At 37.3% G+C, this 16,046-nt stretch overlaps 1 protein-coding gene across 1 annotated transcript in view; it reads left to right on the forward strand.

The window, feature by feature from the left end:
• Positions 1–16,046, forward strand: part of LRRC7 (leucine rich repeat containing 7) — a 602,937-nt gene that overhangs the window by 214,500 nt on the left and 372,391 nt on the right. Inside the window, exon 3 of the mRNA XM_086390542.1 lies at positions 3,847–4,049. Within this exon, the coding sequence (XP_086246668.1) occupies positions 3,847–4,049 (203 nt within the window). The remainder of the gene's footprint in view (positions 1–3,846; positions 4,050–16,046) is intronic.

The raw sequence follows: 16,046 nt of genomic DNA on the forward strand, positions 1-16,046 counted from the left end.
AAGCTAGTGGAGGTGATAAAGTTCTAGCTGAGCTATTTCAAATCCTAAAAGATGATGCTGTTAAAGTGCTGTACTCAATATGCCAGTAAATTTGGAAGACTCAGCAGTGGCCACAGACTGGAAAAGGTCAGTTTTCATTGCCAAAGAAAGGGAGTGCCAAAGAATGGTCAAACTACTGCGCAATTGCACTCATCTCACATGCTAGCAAAGTACTGCTCAAAATTCTCCAAGCTAGGCTTTAACAGTATGAGAATTTCCAGATGCTCAAGCTGGATTTAGAAAAGGCAGAGGAACCAGAAATCAAATTGCCAACATCCATTGGATCATAGAAAAAGCAAGAGAATTCCAGATAAACGTCTACTTCTGCTTCATTGACTATGCTAAAGCCTTTGAATGTGTGGATCACAACAAACTGTGGAAAGTTCTTCAAGAGATGGGAATACCAGACCACCTTACCTGCCTCCTATGAAACCCATATGCAAGTCAAGAAGCTATAGTTAGAACTGGACATGGAACAATGGACTGGTTCCAAATTGGGAAAGGAGTACGCCAGGCTGTTTACTGTCACACTGCTTATTTAACTTCTATGCAGAGTACATCATGAGAAACACTGGGCTGGATGAAGCACAAGCTGTAATCAAGAATGCTGGGAGAAATATCAGTAACCTCAGATATGCAGATGACACTACCCTTATGGCAGAAAGTGAAGAATAACTAAAGAGCCTCCTGATGAAAGTTAAAGAGAAGAGTGAAAAGTTTGGCTTCAAATTCAACATTCAAAAAATGAAGATCATGGCATCTAGTCCCCTCACTTCATGGCAAATAGATGGGGAAACAGTGGAAAGAGCGACAGACTTTATTTTCTTGGGCTCCAAAATCACTGCAGATGTTGACTGCAGCCACAAAATTAAAAGACACTTGTTCCTTGGAAGAAAGCTATGACAAACCTAGACAGCATATTAAAAAGCAGAGACATTACTTTGCTGACAAATGTCCATCAAGTCAAAGCTATGGTTTTTCCAGTAGTCATGTATGGGTGCAAGAGTTGGACCATAACAAACGCTGAGTATTGAAAAATTAATGCTTTTGAACTGTGGTGTTGGAGAAGATGCTTGAGAGTCCCTTTGACAGCAAAGAGATCAAACTAGTCAATTGTTAAAAATATCAGTACTGAATATTCATTGGTATGACTGATGCTGAAGCTGAAGCTCCAATACTTTGGCCACCTGTTGTGAAGAAGGAACTCATTAGAAAAGACTGTGATGCTGGGCAAGATTGAAGGCAAGAGGAGAAGGGGACGACAACCATCTCCTGGTTGGATGCATCATCGACTCGATGGACATGAGTTTGAGCATGTTCCAGGAATTGGTGATGGACAGGGAAGCCTGGTGTGCTGCAGTCTGTGGGGTCACAAAGAGTCGAACATGACTGAGTGACTAAACTGAACTGAACTAAAGAAAGAGGTTACTGGCAGGCAATGAGATTATCAGAGGAACAATGCTTTCAATGAAAGGGAAAGCAGTACTAAAAGTGCATTAAATTGCAAAAGCCTTCCTGGACGGTAGACACTCTGACCAAATGGTTCAGGTACAGGCTTGGATATTCTCTTTTCTCTTCATAATAAAAAAATTGCAGTTGAAACAACAGATGGGTATCAAGAAATAGCCACATGGTTTGGCACTAAAGGGTGAGTGTAAAGTACTGGGTAAAAACCATGTATGGACAATTGATTCATCAGCTGTGAATCATAGAGATAGATAGGATAAATGCCTTGAGTCAGCTTTATGGCATCACAGCTGAGTAGTCATGCGGCTACTAGAGACTTAAATTAAAAACTTGGGAATTTTTCAAGAATTCTCCTTACAGTACCCTTTCCACTTTCTCATTTAATCCATCGCCCATGCTAGGGATTCTGCTTCTTAAATACCTTGGCGGTCCATCACTTCTTCCCATTCTTACTGCTACTCTCATAGTCTGAGCCATCATCACTTACCTTTTACAACTACAATAACCTCAAGAAACATTTTCTAGGTACCGAGTATATTTGCCATATACTAGGTACATATATACGTATATATATATAACAGTATATATGTGTCAGTGTCTGACATATACTAGGCACCTAGCAAATGTTTAGTATGTGTCAGATATTAGTTGCATTTACTGGCTGTTAATATGTGCTAGATCCTATATAGAGATCAGCCTATAATCAGGGCTTTCAGGTAAGGTCAGGTAAAATAACATTTCCCAATTCAAGCTCCCAGAAATGAGAAATGTAGGATTTTGAGAGATAGAAACTAATGGAGAAGAAAGGTCATCTTTTTAATGTTTTTAGATAAACCTTCGACAAATTACCATGTACAAATAACCATGTGTAAGAGCTGACTCATGAACCTGCTGCAAAATATAGTTTTATAAATTTCATAAGTTAAAGGAAGAATAAAGGTGGCTTTGGGTTGAACTTTTACCATCTCTTAAGCACATTGTATTCATTTGCCTCCAAATTTGATTTAATCTAAGCCATTTCAAAACAAAATACTGCATTGTTTTTGTCAACTATTGCTTTCTTTTTCTGCGACAGGTTTATGTTAAGTAAAATCAGTGAATAAAATGCAAGTTTCAAGTTGATGCTCATTCAATGCTGTTTCTGCAGATGGCAAACTGTACTGTTACTATAAATTCAAAGATGAAAAAGACAAGATCCTCTCCTTCAAGAACCCACCTAGTACATGGGGAAATAGTACACATAATTAGGAAGCAATGAGATTAGTGCCTGGTAGCTCCGAGAAAGATGCTATTCATTTATCCTGAGACATTCCAGAGATAGTGACCCTTTAGTTAGAATGAGAAGATTTTCAAGCTAATTACCAGTATCTGATGGTGGTTGGGGACAGACTCTCAAATGTATCCATCTGTTCATTCATGAATTGATTTGTTTAGTTTACATTGGTTATTGCTTGTCTACTGTATGTCAAGAATCAAGATAAATGTAAAAATGAACAAAATAGTTTTTACCCTCAAGAGGCTTAGAGTCTAGACAAAAATGACTTGAAAAACAGTAACTTTAATGAAGTGTGGTAGATGGCATGATACCGATTCATGCAAGTTTTTATAGCATTTGGTTGGTGCTAATCTAGCGAAAGACATGTCAGGACATCACAGAAATTTCTGCCATGATTGTTTTCTCCCATTAAAATAAAAGCATTCATAAGTACAGATTCTTATTCTGAAGTGAATAACCAATACAGCTGTCTCCAACAGGGAGTTTGTTCAATTTATTTCTCTCTCCCCCATACATAGTTGAATGTCTAGAGCACACTATTCAATAGATAATTATTGATTAATGGAATAAATTTGAGTCAAAAAGAGGAAATCATAAACCTTATGGGTAAAACTTGACTTTTAATATTTTAGAGAAATGAGGGAAATATATTTTTTCCAATAAATCTGGAGTTTTCTATCCTGTACTGCAATTAGTATAAAATTTTAAAAATCTATATTATAGATCCATGTTTCAAATGTGAGTGTAAGCCTTGCACTAAGTCAGGATTGTGTTCTGGTCCAGTTCTGCCATTCCAAATCTGTGTGACAATGGGAACTATCTGCCCCTTTCTGAATCCATTTCTTTATCTGTTAGATGTTAATAAAAATCTGTCTTATATACCTTTGAGAGCTGTTTATGAATCAAATGATATAATGCATATGCATGTCTTATGTAAACTTGTTTAAAGCATTATGTAATTATAAAATATAATCATAATTAAATTTCTAAGCTTTAAATATTTTAAGAACGCCTTCCAAGGCTGGTGGTTAAGCAGTTGTTGTTTTTTTTCTGTTTCTCTCTAGTGCAGTGCCTGGAGATGACCACCAAGCGGAAGATCATTGGCCGCCTGGTGCCGTGCCGGTGTTTCCGAGGTGAAGAAGAAATCATCTCCGTTTTAGACTACTCCCACTGCAGCCTTCAGCAGGTGCCAAAGGAGGTTTTTAACTTTGAACGGACATTAGAGGAGCTTTACCTAGATGCCAATCAAATTGAAGAGCTACCAAAGGTAATTTTTGACAACCTAAAACACATGCTTTAAATAAGTATTTCATAGCTCCAAAGACTTGGCATAATGATAATGCTAACTATAGCCTTCTATCTAGGTAATTGACAAATCATTCAAGTTAGCATAACTTTTCCCAATAGTTTCATCACTTTTTAATGCCACTCCATTTGTAACTTCTTGTGATATGTTAATAACCATGGAAATCATTACTTTATGGGATATGCATTTTTATTTTAATTTAAGATACTCTTCAAGAAAATACAGATTGGTGAGTTGAGATCAATAGCTTATATTTAGAAAAGAAAGAGAAAATATGGTACTCTCTATTCCAGAACTGAAAATTTGTATATTGTATGTTAAGGTAACATTGTTTTAAAGTCTTGAATTATATGTTAAGTCTAAGAAATGCTTTTATGCATACACATACACACAAAAAATCAAGGATACTGTCATGTAAAACATGGTGTTGTTTCTGGAATTTGAAATCTTTGAATATAACAAATATCACTGAGTTTATATGGCATATAGCTTATAAATATCATGCAGCTAAAAAAATTTAACTAATATCAAATTTTGCACACACATAAACACACACTGCCTATGACCAGGAAAGATTGGAGACGTTAGCTAAAGCAAACAAGGCCACACAGCAGAAAGATAAAATCCAAATCATTGGATCCTATTGTTCACCTAAATAAGTGACTCGGATTAAGTAGCTAGCATGACATCTACCTGTGAAGAATTTACGTGATAGCTCAGAGAGAAAAAGATGTCATGCAATACATTTCTATTGCTTATGCTAAAAAATGCACATTAAATATCCAAGAACCAGAAAAAAAAATCCTCCATCACAAGGTGAAAGTTGCTCAGTGACTCTTTGCAACCCATGGACTATACAGTCTATGGAATTCTACAGGCCAGAATACTGGAATGGGTAGCCTTTCCATTCTCCAGGGGATCTTCCCAACCCAGGGATCAAACCCAGGTCTCCCACATTGCAGGCAGATTCTTTACCAGCTGAGCCACAAGGGAAGCCCAGGAATACTGGAGTGGGTAGCCTATCCCTTCTCCAGCAGATCTTCCTGACCCAGGAATCAAACCAGGGTCTCCTGCATTGCAGGCAGATTCTTTACCAACTGAGCTATCAGAGAAGCCCTGCATCATAAAAGCTAACAATTATCAAAAGCAGAATAAAGTGTTCTGATCAAAAGAATTTTTGAAAATTATCTTCGTTTAGGATGATGGATTATGGTGTTTATATAATACTTCAGAGACAGGAGCTATTTAATGTATACTTCAAAGCAAATATTCTTCATTTTTGATAACCTAAATGTATAGTGTCATCTTGAATCTTTGCCCAGAAGGGCTGGGTCAGGCCTAAAAAAAAATTGGCCATATGGATTAACATCCACATTGCACATAAGTAGAGACAGGACTAAAATGAGCTGTATCTTCTACCAGGCTATAAACTACTTGAGGGCAGAGGAAGCATCTTATTCATTTTTGCTTCCCTGTACAGGAGGATGCATGGTGACTTTTACATAATGAATACTCAATTTATGTGTTGCCACTGCTAGATGAAATGATGCAGAGAACTTCATGTGCTATAGGACTTGATTGGCAAAACTATATAAAGTTAAACAATTCATAAATGTGATATTTAGCTCTAATTTAAGAAATTAAACACAGTTTTTGGTTTTGTTTTTAAGGTCAGGTCCATTTAGAATTTCCAGATGAAATAAAGGACATCCAGTAAAATTTAAATTTTAAACTACTAAACAAGCCATTTTTTAGTATAATTATACCCCAAATATTGCATTGGATATACTTATGCTAAAACTAAATAGTTTGTTATTTATTTGAAAGTAAAATTTAACTTGCCATCCTGTATATTTATTTGCTATATCTGGCAGTTCTAAGGCAATCCAGATATTTAAAATCTTTCTCTAGATCCATGCAACAGTCTGTAAGACAAATAGCCAGCGCAAGGTCAATTGATCAAATACATACTCATTTAATATCTACTCAACTACACAGTAGTTGAAGCTTTAGTGAATTACAAGAGAAATCAGTCTCATTCCTTGCTGTCAAGGATCTGACAACCTAATTGCAGAGAAAACTGAAGCTTTAGAGGTGAATGCACAATGACAGATAATCAGGGCCAAAGAACCAAGTCCTGCGGTAGAGCTTATGTACAGAGAAGAGTACTGCTGTTGGAGGGGAGAGACGAGGGCTTGACCAAAAAGCACAGAAGCAAAAGCTAAGATGGAATATATGGAGAAGGGGAGGAGAAGAGCAGCAAAACTGTGAAGGATCTGGAGCTGCAGGTGCAGGTAGGAGACTGCTGACATATGTAGGTAGAGGAGGAGAGCAGAAAGAACTCAGACAATGAAAGGTCTTGAGAGTCACACAGCAGGGTTTGACTTCATACATCAGACAGATAATGCTGTTGGAGAGTTTTACATATCAAGTCTGCTGCTGCTAAGTCGCTTCAGTCATGTCCGACTCTGTGCGATCCCATAGACGGCAGCCCACCAGGGTTCTCTGTCCCTGGGATTCTCCAGGCAAGAACACTGGAGTGGGTTGCCATTTCCTTCTCCAATGCATGAAAGTGAAAAGTGAAAGTGAAGTCGCTCAGTCGTGTCCGACTCTTAGCGACCCCATGGAGTGGGGTGCCATTGTCTTCTCCAACATATCAAGTCACTAGGAGCTTAAGGAGGAGAGCTTGGATTAACAATAAAGAAAAATAATACAAATGAGTCAAGGACTTTAGTAACACTTTTCTGCTGTATTAGAATTTAGGAGAAATGGTTATCTTTTGTTATTAGTATGCTTTATACATTTCAAAGGTTTTACACATAATCTTTCAGGGTTTCTTTGGCTCTCAAAGTTCAATATTATTACTTTCCTAAAACAACCCTGTAGATTAGTTTCTTCTAAAGCATCTAATATTGAGATATGATTTAAATTATTTGATTTCACAATTTGATCATAATAATACCTGTATATATTTCTATATTATTGAAAAAATAGGTAAATTAAGAAACAAAAGGGCTGACATATCAATTAGGGCCCACTGAAAAAGTGAAAGTGTTAGTCACTCTGTTGTATCAGAATCTTTGCGACCCCATGGACCATAGTCCACCAAGCTCCTCTGTCCATGGAATTCTCCAGGCAAGAATACTCAGTGGGTTGCCATTTCCTTCCCCAGGGGATCTTCCTGACCCAGGGATCAAACCCAGGTCTCCCACATTGCAGGCAGATTGTTTACTGTCTGAGCCACCTCATGTGTGTGTTTAATTAATAGAAACCACAATCCAAACTGACTTAACAAGAAATAGGCTTGATTGGCTCACATAAGTGGAAATGCATTTCAGGACACACTCCAGACTTGGTATATTTCTATTTGCTTTATGTGGGAATAACTTTTCCTGAGGCTGGCTTTCTCTCAGGGGGCAGGATGGCTATAGCAATTCTAGTGTTCAGTTCCACATCCTCCAAAAATAGACATATTTGGCTTCTGAAAACTTTCTATTCTTCTAAGAAGGACAAGAAGTGGCTCCTCCAGAATTCCTCGGTTACCTTGTCCTTAGATCTCACTGGACTTGTGTCACATGTTCATTGTTGATCCAGTCCTTTTGCCATGGGATCCACTATGCAAGAAAAATAGGATTACTCTGATTGGGTTCAACCATGATGGGCCACCTCTGTGGAGTTGTGGTTACTGGCAGCAATACAAGGGAACAAGATACGAGGACTGGAGGGAAGATTACCACAAGGTACACTACAAACAAAATGCTATAACATCCCTGTTTTATGAAGAATAGTTCATCTTCATCAAAGTTTGTAAGGACTTCTAGTCCTTAGGAGATTTAAAGCTGAGTCCTTAGGAGATTTAAAGCTTTCAAAGTTAGATTAAATATAGTATTTTTTGCTTGCTCTCTTATTTTTACTGTTTTTCTGGTTCTATTTGATGTTGTTACCTTTATGATTTCAGATTTGTTGAGTAATGAGATAACCATTTGTATTCTCGATATTACATTATGGCAAAAATTACCTTTTATAATTTTTTTTTATTATCTTCATTCTGATATTTTATACTAAGAATGTTCTAGCTGGCCATGAATATCTAAGTTCTTATGCAACAGGTAGAGAACAGAGTCAAGGTTAATGGCATTAGGAAAAGAATGTCAAGAGTGTGTCAGAAAAGATGCAAAAATAGATATGAAAGAACAGGAAGTCTTTTGATGAGGAATAGTTCAATCCATGTTGCTTGAAAGGTAAAAATATAAAAATGACATACCTTTCACACAGTGATAGAAACCCACACAGTTTATAATTTAGTGCTGCTTTACTTGTTATTTGGAACTGGAAACTTAAAATTATACAAAGTAAAAGAACATCACAGATGTATATTATAAATGAAGTGGTGTGGAAAGGCAAATGTGAAAAAAGTGCAATAAAGAAAAAAACTACAAAGAAATTTCCTGAAATTGAAGAGAAACTTTAAAAAAGATAATAGAAATAATTTTTGTAAAGTCAGTTTGAACCAAAATTGAAAGACACTGAGTGAATTTGGTAGAAGAGATCAATTTATCTATATATGAAAGAAAGGTGAAAGTGAAAGGCGCTCAGTCATGTCTGACTCTTTGTGACCCCATGGACTTTATAGACCATGGAATTCTCCAGGCCAGAATACTGGAGTGGGAAGCCTTTCCCTTCTGCAGGGCATCTTCCCAACCCAGGGATTGAACCCAGGTCTCCTGCATGCAGGCAGATCCTTTACCAATTGAACCACCAATGAAGCCTAAGAGTACTAGAGTGGGTAGCCTATCCCTTCTGTAGGGGATCTTCCAAACCCAGGAATTGAACCAGGGTCTCCTGCATTGCAGGTAGATTCTTTATCAGCTGAGCTACTAGGGAAGCCCTTATATGCAAGAGGATGGGACTAAATTTGAAATACTGTACTTACTAAATTTTCTCCATTTAAACTATCCAGAAATATTTTAGAGGTTAAGAACCTTGGCTTTGGACTCAGACAAACCTGGTATCAGAACTTAGCACTACTAATTGGTTAAGAATGTATTTCATTTTCTGAAAACCTCAGTTTCTTCATTAGTAAAACTGGGAAAATTATAGCATCAATTCCTAGGTTAGACAGAAAGATACATACATATATATATATATATATATATATATACACACACACACACACACATACATAGGTAGATACATAAGTAGGTAGGGTGCTTGGTATGATAATGTTTATGGAGCACTTGGAATTTAAAAAATCAATAATTGGCATTTATCATTCTTATACCACAGAGAAAGGAAATTTTCAATATTAATAACCCTGGGTAGAATAGTAAGATTTTGTAAGATTTCAAAATAGTTCTGTGTATTAAACTCTCCATCAAAAAATGTGTGGTATGTCTTCATTTCTAACTGAAATCTCCAAAGACACCTTCTAGAAAAACAGTCCTCTGTCCATAGTGGTGTTCAGTTGCTAAGTCGTGCCCAATTCTTTGTGACTCCATGACCTGCAGCATACCAGGCTTCCCTGTCCTTCACTATCTCCCGGAATTTGTTCAAACTCATGTCCATTCAGTTAGTGATGCCATCTGACCATTGCATCCTCTGTCCATAGTGAGTGATGTTATTTACCCAAACAGCTACACCAAGTGCATATGTAATAGACAATACCACCAGTTCCCCAGAGAATTTCCTTGACTCACAGAATCATGTTATGGCATTTTGCAGTAAATGCAACTTTGGAAATTATTTTATTTAAACCCTTAATTATTATAATAAGCAAATCAAGGTCAGAAAAGGTAATTAACTTCTCTTAGGCCACAAGGGATGTTAAATTTCTATCCAAAATTAAAATCAAAGACTATGTTATAGTTAAGATAGAATAGGTTATGCTAGTGTAACAAGTCAAAAATGTATACCTGAAGTTTTTCTTTGTGCCCCATGTTGTGTGGGCAGGGACCACTGATCTCTAAGAACCTATAGCTAATAACTAGTCCGATTTTCCACACAGTGCAAAAATGTCTATTATTTCTTTTTTAGAACAGTCATCCAATGTCTTCGTGAACCTTTCTATGGTAGAAGAAGCCACTCACTTAAGAAGCAGACCATTATATTATCGGAAAGGTCTGGTTATTTGCAAGTTCTGCAATATGTTAATGATGTAGATCCATTCACCTGTCTATCCATCTAAAACTTGGCTAGGCACTCAGAGTGCTGCTAACATTATGAAGGAATGCCTTCTCTAGATAAAGAACTATGCTTCTGGAGTTACTGCCTTGATCTTCAAAACATTTTAAAGGATTTTTGTATACATTAGCTTAGAGTTCTGTTTTCCAAGACGAGTTTCCAAGTTTCTCAAACCAGTTTTCAAGGACATGCTTCCCAGATGCTTCATCATCTTAATGATATTACATCCATTGTATTCAGAATATTGTTCTTAAGCTGAGAGATGCTAGGGGAAAAAAGCACTTCCATATCAACAGTTGCTTCTTCTGGGAAGGAAACAGACATTGGGAAGCCAGGTGTCAGGCAAGGGCTACCAATAAACAGATGGATGGTGCTCATTACTCTGCTCATTACTCTATCTTGGTCACTCATGCAAGGCTATAAGGCTGAGAAATTGATTATCCAGTATAAAGCAGACAAGAGCTTATCAAACAGGGATGTTTTAGGTGAAAATTTTGGCATAGCTTGATCCAGTCACTGGCCGTGACATGGAAGAAATATTCACTGACTCTTTAAAAAAAAAATAAATGAGCAACAAAGACACACCTGAATCATGCCAGCAGGTAAAATAGAGCTCCAAGTGTATGACCAAAGAATGGGTTTTGACAACAGTGCTGGAACTGTTTCGGCTGAGCCTACACATAAAAGTCAGGCAAGCTCTCTGGTCAGAGACGGCCCCTTCTCTTTCCTCTGCCAGTGCTGCTCTTCCTCATGGCCTTCTGCTTCATTTCCTCCAGGTCTGTGCTCAAACATCACCTTACCAGAGAATCTTTACCCATGTTATTCTTAGACAAAATAAATAATGCCGGCCACCACCGCTTACTTCCCTCAACAAAACCTTAGGCTTAATTGTATCTCTAGAAGATTTCTAGTACAGTTCAATCCTGTTAACCAGTAGTAAAACACCGCTGAAATACGGTATCATTGTTGTAAAAAGTCCCCATAGCTTCCTCTGAAACAATGTATATTATCTTGCAAAGAGTTAAGACCTTTGACAGCAGCCAGAGGTGAGGACTGGAAATGTTGGCACATATCTGCATAGAACATAGAAAATAAAACTCTCTCATTGAATTTGTTGGTTGTGGTTGTTGTTGTTGTTTTCAATGCTGACTCAGGAGGTTGAAGTGAGGTAGGATAGTTTTCGATGTTCCTCCATAATCCACTACCTAACACAGTACACTCTGCATTTATTTTTACTCTCAAACTCTAAGTACTTCATCCATGTAAAATAGAACTTTCACATAATACTTTCTCAAGTTAATAAAACTGCTCTCTGACTCTAGAAGTGTTATAGGAGCAATGTCAAGGAATATACTTTAACGTCTATGGAAGTAGAGGGTGGAATAGTTTCTCTAAAATCCCTTTCAAACTTAACCTGTGATTCACTCATTTGAGATTCCTTTGAAATAGATTTAAATGCTAAACAATGGAAGGAAGTATTCTGAAAAACAGAATAGTGACTATAGTTACTGATTGTTCTCTCAGAAGTAATATAGTAAATGTAGAGTTCTGAATGGAGAAGACCTAGTTTTAACACAAGTTCTGACAAAAATTCATCAGGTGACTTTGAGCATCTTACTTAACCCCTTTGAATCTTAGCTTCCTCATCTTCATTAGATTCTAACAAATTTGTTTCTGCCCATCTCCTGGGATTGCAGTAAGCACCAAATACTATAAAGTACAAGAAAGCACTATAAGAACAGCAAAGTGATATATAACTCTTGAGCTAACAGCAATGGCTTATTTTGATAAGAAAGAGCATATGTTTAATGAAGTTGATTTGCTTTTTAATATAAATTTATATAAACCGTACTATGATAACAAAAAATTGTATTCAACAAATGCCTATGCATTTACTACTTAGTATGTATATACAGTGGTGTCAGTTTTTGTTGTCTTTTTTTTTTTAATTTTAGGCCATAAAAAACAACTGGTTATTTTAGGTAAAGATGAAAGTCCATTCAAAATGTGTCTCAGGTCCCAAATCAATAAGAGCCTGAAGAACTTTACATGAAAAAAAAAATTGCAGCAACCAAGGGAGTTCTGAATTTCTGCATAGAATTCACAATGCATTGACAATACAGACCAAACACTGCTGCTTTTGTGAGAAATGTACTTTCAAACACCCCCATATAACTGTGACATACATCTCTTAAGAATTTGACATCTGAGCACCAAATAATTGATGCTTTTGAACTGTGGTGTTGGAGAAGACTCTTGAGAGTCCCTTGGACTAGATCCAACCAGTCCATTCTGAAGGAGATCAGCCCTGGGTGTTCTTTGGAAGGAATGATGCTAAAGCTGAAACTCCAGTACTTTGGCCACCTCATGCGAAGAGATGACTCATTGGAAAAGACCCTGATGCTGGGAGGGATTGGGGGCAGGAGGTAAAAGGGACGAAAGAGAATGATATGGCTGGATGGCATTACTAACTCGATGGACATGAGTCTGAGTGAACTCCGGGAGTTGTTGATGGACAGGGAGGCCTGGCATGCTGCGGTTCATGGGGCCGCAAAGAGTTGGACACAACTGAGCGACTGAACTGAACCGAAGATTCAAATTCCAGATGCCTCCAAAAATATTATACAGTGAAAGATGCCTTTAAAAAGAAGGTTGAAAACAAAATAAAAAATAAAAAGAAGGTTGAGGTTCTAGTGGGAAAAGAATGGATTTTGATAAGCAAAAAAAGTGTCCTCTAATATTCTACATATCATATATCTGCAATTTTATTGATTCTTTCTTCTTCTAATTCACTCATATCTGCTAATTAGAATTAGGGAGCCTGAAACCATGTTTTTCTTAGGCCTTTAAATAAAATTGTTTGAAATCAAGGGCACTAGCTTATTTTGTGAGAAGTCTAATGACACCAAAGGAGCCAAAGAAGATATATTTTATGGGGACAAATTTTGGATTGTTTGTTCATAATTATGATTTGTTTATCAAAACTTAAATGATCATTGATTTTTTTTCTTCAACTCAAGAGGACTCTTTCAAATTAAAAAAAAAAAAAAACTACTTGTTTCAGTATAGTTGTTAAGCAACTGTCATGTGTAAAAATGTGAAAAGCTTTGCTCTAATCAAACACAGGCTAAATTTACACATGCAGGATATAAAAACTGCTACTTGTTTAATAAGTTGCCTAATTAAAAAAAATTCACAGTAACAGACTATTCCTTAAGAGTTTGTCTTGCAGAAATACAGTCTATAACTGTGGCATGTTATATAAGTAGCACCACCTGTATTTATGGAGGGCTCTCTGAGAACTCAATAAAAGTAAAAAAAATTACTTTTTTCAACTCTCTCATTCCCTTAAAGATATTCAGTGTGCATAGTGTGTGTTATTCTGTCTGCCAGTACCAAAGGTATAGAATTTATCTAAATACAATAAAGCCGAATCTGAAATAAAATTGTCACATGAGTGGTACATAAATTATCAAAGTTTGAATCTGTTTAATCTCTTGCCTGAAGCATCTTTATCCAAATCTGTTCTTTCACCTACAATTACTTTAGCATTCAAATGCACTGGCTTTTTCTTTCAATAAATAAACAACATAGATGGACTCTTACGGGGCCCAAAGGAAAGCAAGACAAAGGATAAATTTGTAAAAATCAAAACAAAACAAAGCCCTGTGTACATGTGGATAATTTTTTGTTACTCAGATTTCTACTTTTGTTTAAAATGTTTTATTGTTTCAACAGTGTATAGTCTTCAGTTCAGTCGCTCAGTCGTGTCCAACTCTTTGTGATTCCATGAAGCGCAACACGCCAGGCCTCCCTGTCCATCATCAACTCCCAGAGTCCACCCAAACCCATGTCCATCAAGTCGGTGATGCCATCCAGCCATCTCATCCTCTGTCATCTCCTTCTCCTCCTGCTCTCAATCTTTCCCAGCATCAGGGTCTTTTCAAATGAGTCAGCTCTTCGCACGAGGTGGCCAAAGTGTTGGAGTTTCAGCTTCAACATCAGTTCTTCCAATGAGCACCCAGGACTGATTTCCTTTAGGAAGGACTGGTTGGATCTCCTTGCAGTCCAAGGGCCTCTCAAGAGTCTTCTCTAACACTGTAGTCTTAGCAACCCTCTATTATGTGTATTAGTGAGAAACTGGGACTTCTGTAGTACTCCAGTCAGTTTTTGAAATGTTTTATCTTGTAACTGGAAACTTACTCATCCCATCATTTATTGGTAATCTTTACACAAATATCAGATCACACTGGAATTTCAATGCAATTGAAAACTTATTGATTTTTTACTGTCAATTTTTGGGAAATGGTATAAAAAAACAAATTTTAGGTAAAATATAAGTATTGATTAGTTCATGTACTCAGCAAACATTTCATGAGTACCAATTACATGCAGACAACTGTTATAGAAGCTGGAGATACATTATTGAGGAAAACCAATAATTTCCTATTCTCACAAAACCTTTGTTGTTGTTCAGTCACTAAGTTGTGTCCGACTGTTTGTTACCCAATGGACTGCAGCTCACCAGGCTCCTCTGTCCTTCATTATCTCCTAAAGTTTGCTCACATTCATGTCCATTGAGCTGGTGATGCTGTCTAACCATCTCAACCTCTGTTGCCCCCTTTATCTTTTGCCTTCCGTTTTCCCCAGCATCAGGGTCTTTTCCAATAAGTCGGCTCTTCACATCAGGTGGCCAAAACATTGGAACTTCAGCTTCACCATAAGTCCTTCCAATGCATATTCAGGGTCGATTTCCCTTAGAATTGACTGGTTTGATCTTGCAGTCCAAGGGATCCTTGAGAGTCTTCTCCAGCCTCACAATTTGATAGCATCCATTCTTCAGTGCTTAGCCTTCTTTTTGGTTCAATTCTTGCATCCATACATGACTTTTGGAAAAACCATAGCTTTGGCTAGACAGACCTTTGTCTTCAATGTCTCTGCTTTTTAATACACTCTCAAGATTTGTCATATTTTTTTTTCCAAGGAGCAAGCATCTTCTAATTTTGTGGCTGCAGTCACAGTCCACAGTGATTTTGGAGCCCAAGAAAATAAAATCTGCCACTGTTTCCATTTTTTCCCATTTATTTGCCATGAAGTGATAAGATTGGATGCCATGATCATAGTTTTTATAACATTGAGTTCCGAGTCAACTTTCTTACTTGTTCTTACACCTCATCAAGAAGCTCTTTAGTTCCTCTCTTCACTGTCTGCCATTGGAGTAGTATCATCTGCTTATCTGAGGTTGTTGATATTTCTCCCAGTGATCTTGATTCCAACTTGTTATTCAACTAGCCTGGCAATTTGCACAATGTACTCTGCATGTAAGTTAAATAAACGGGGAAAATAGTCAGTCTTGTCACAAAACTTCCTTTGCTGCAAAAAGAGAATAAAAATAATTTTTAAGAGAAAATGTTAGATCATGGCAGGTATCATGATGAAAATAAAGCAGAGAAATTGCTTAGGTTAAGAGGACAGTAATACCTCTCAGATGATGGTGAAGAATCAACAAGGTAGATTTTAGGTAGAGCCTTCCAGACAGAGGAAATACACCAAGGTAGAAATAAATGAGGGCTTCCCAGGTGGCACAATGGTAAAAGAACCTGCCAGTGCAGGAATGACTGGAGACATGGGTTTGAACCCTGGGTCAGGAAGATCCCCTGAAGGAGGAAATGGCAACCCACTCCAGTATTCTTGCCTGGAAAATCCCATGGACAGAGGAGTCTGGTGGGCTACAGTCCGTGGGGTCACAACAGAGTCAGACATAACTGAGCAACTAGC

The sequence above is a fragment of the Bos grunniens genome, chromosome 3 (genome assembly GCF_055505025.1).
Source record: "Bos grunniens cultivar Pamir isolate PY7600 chromosome 3, Bosgru_T2T1.0, whole genome shotgun sequence".
NCBI lineage: Eukaryota > Metazoa > Chordata > Mammalia > Artiodactyla > Bovidae > Bos > Bos grunniens.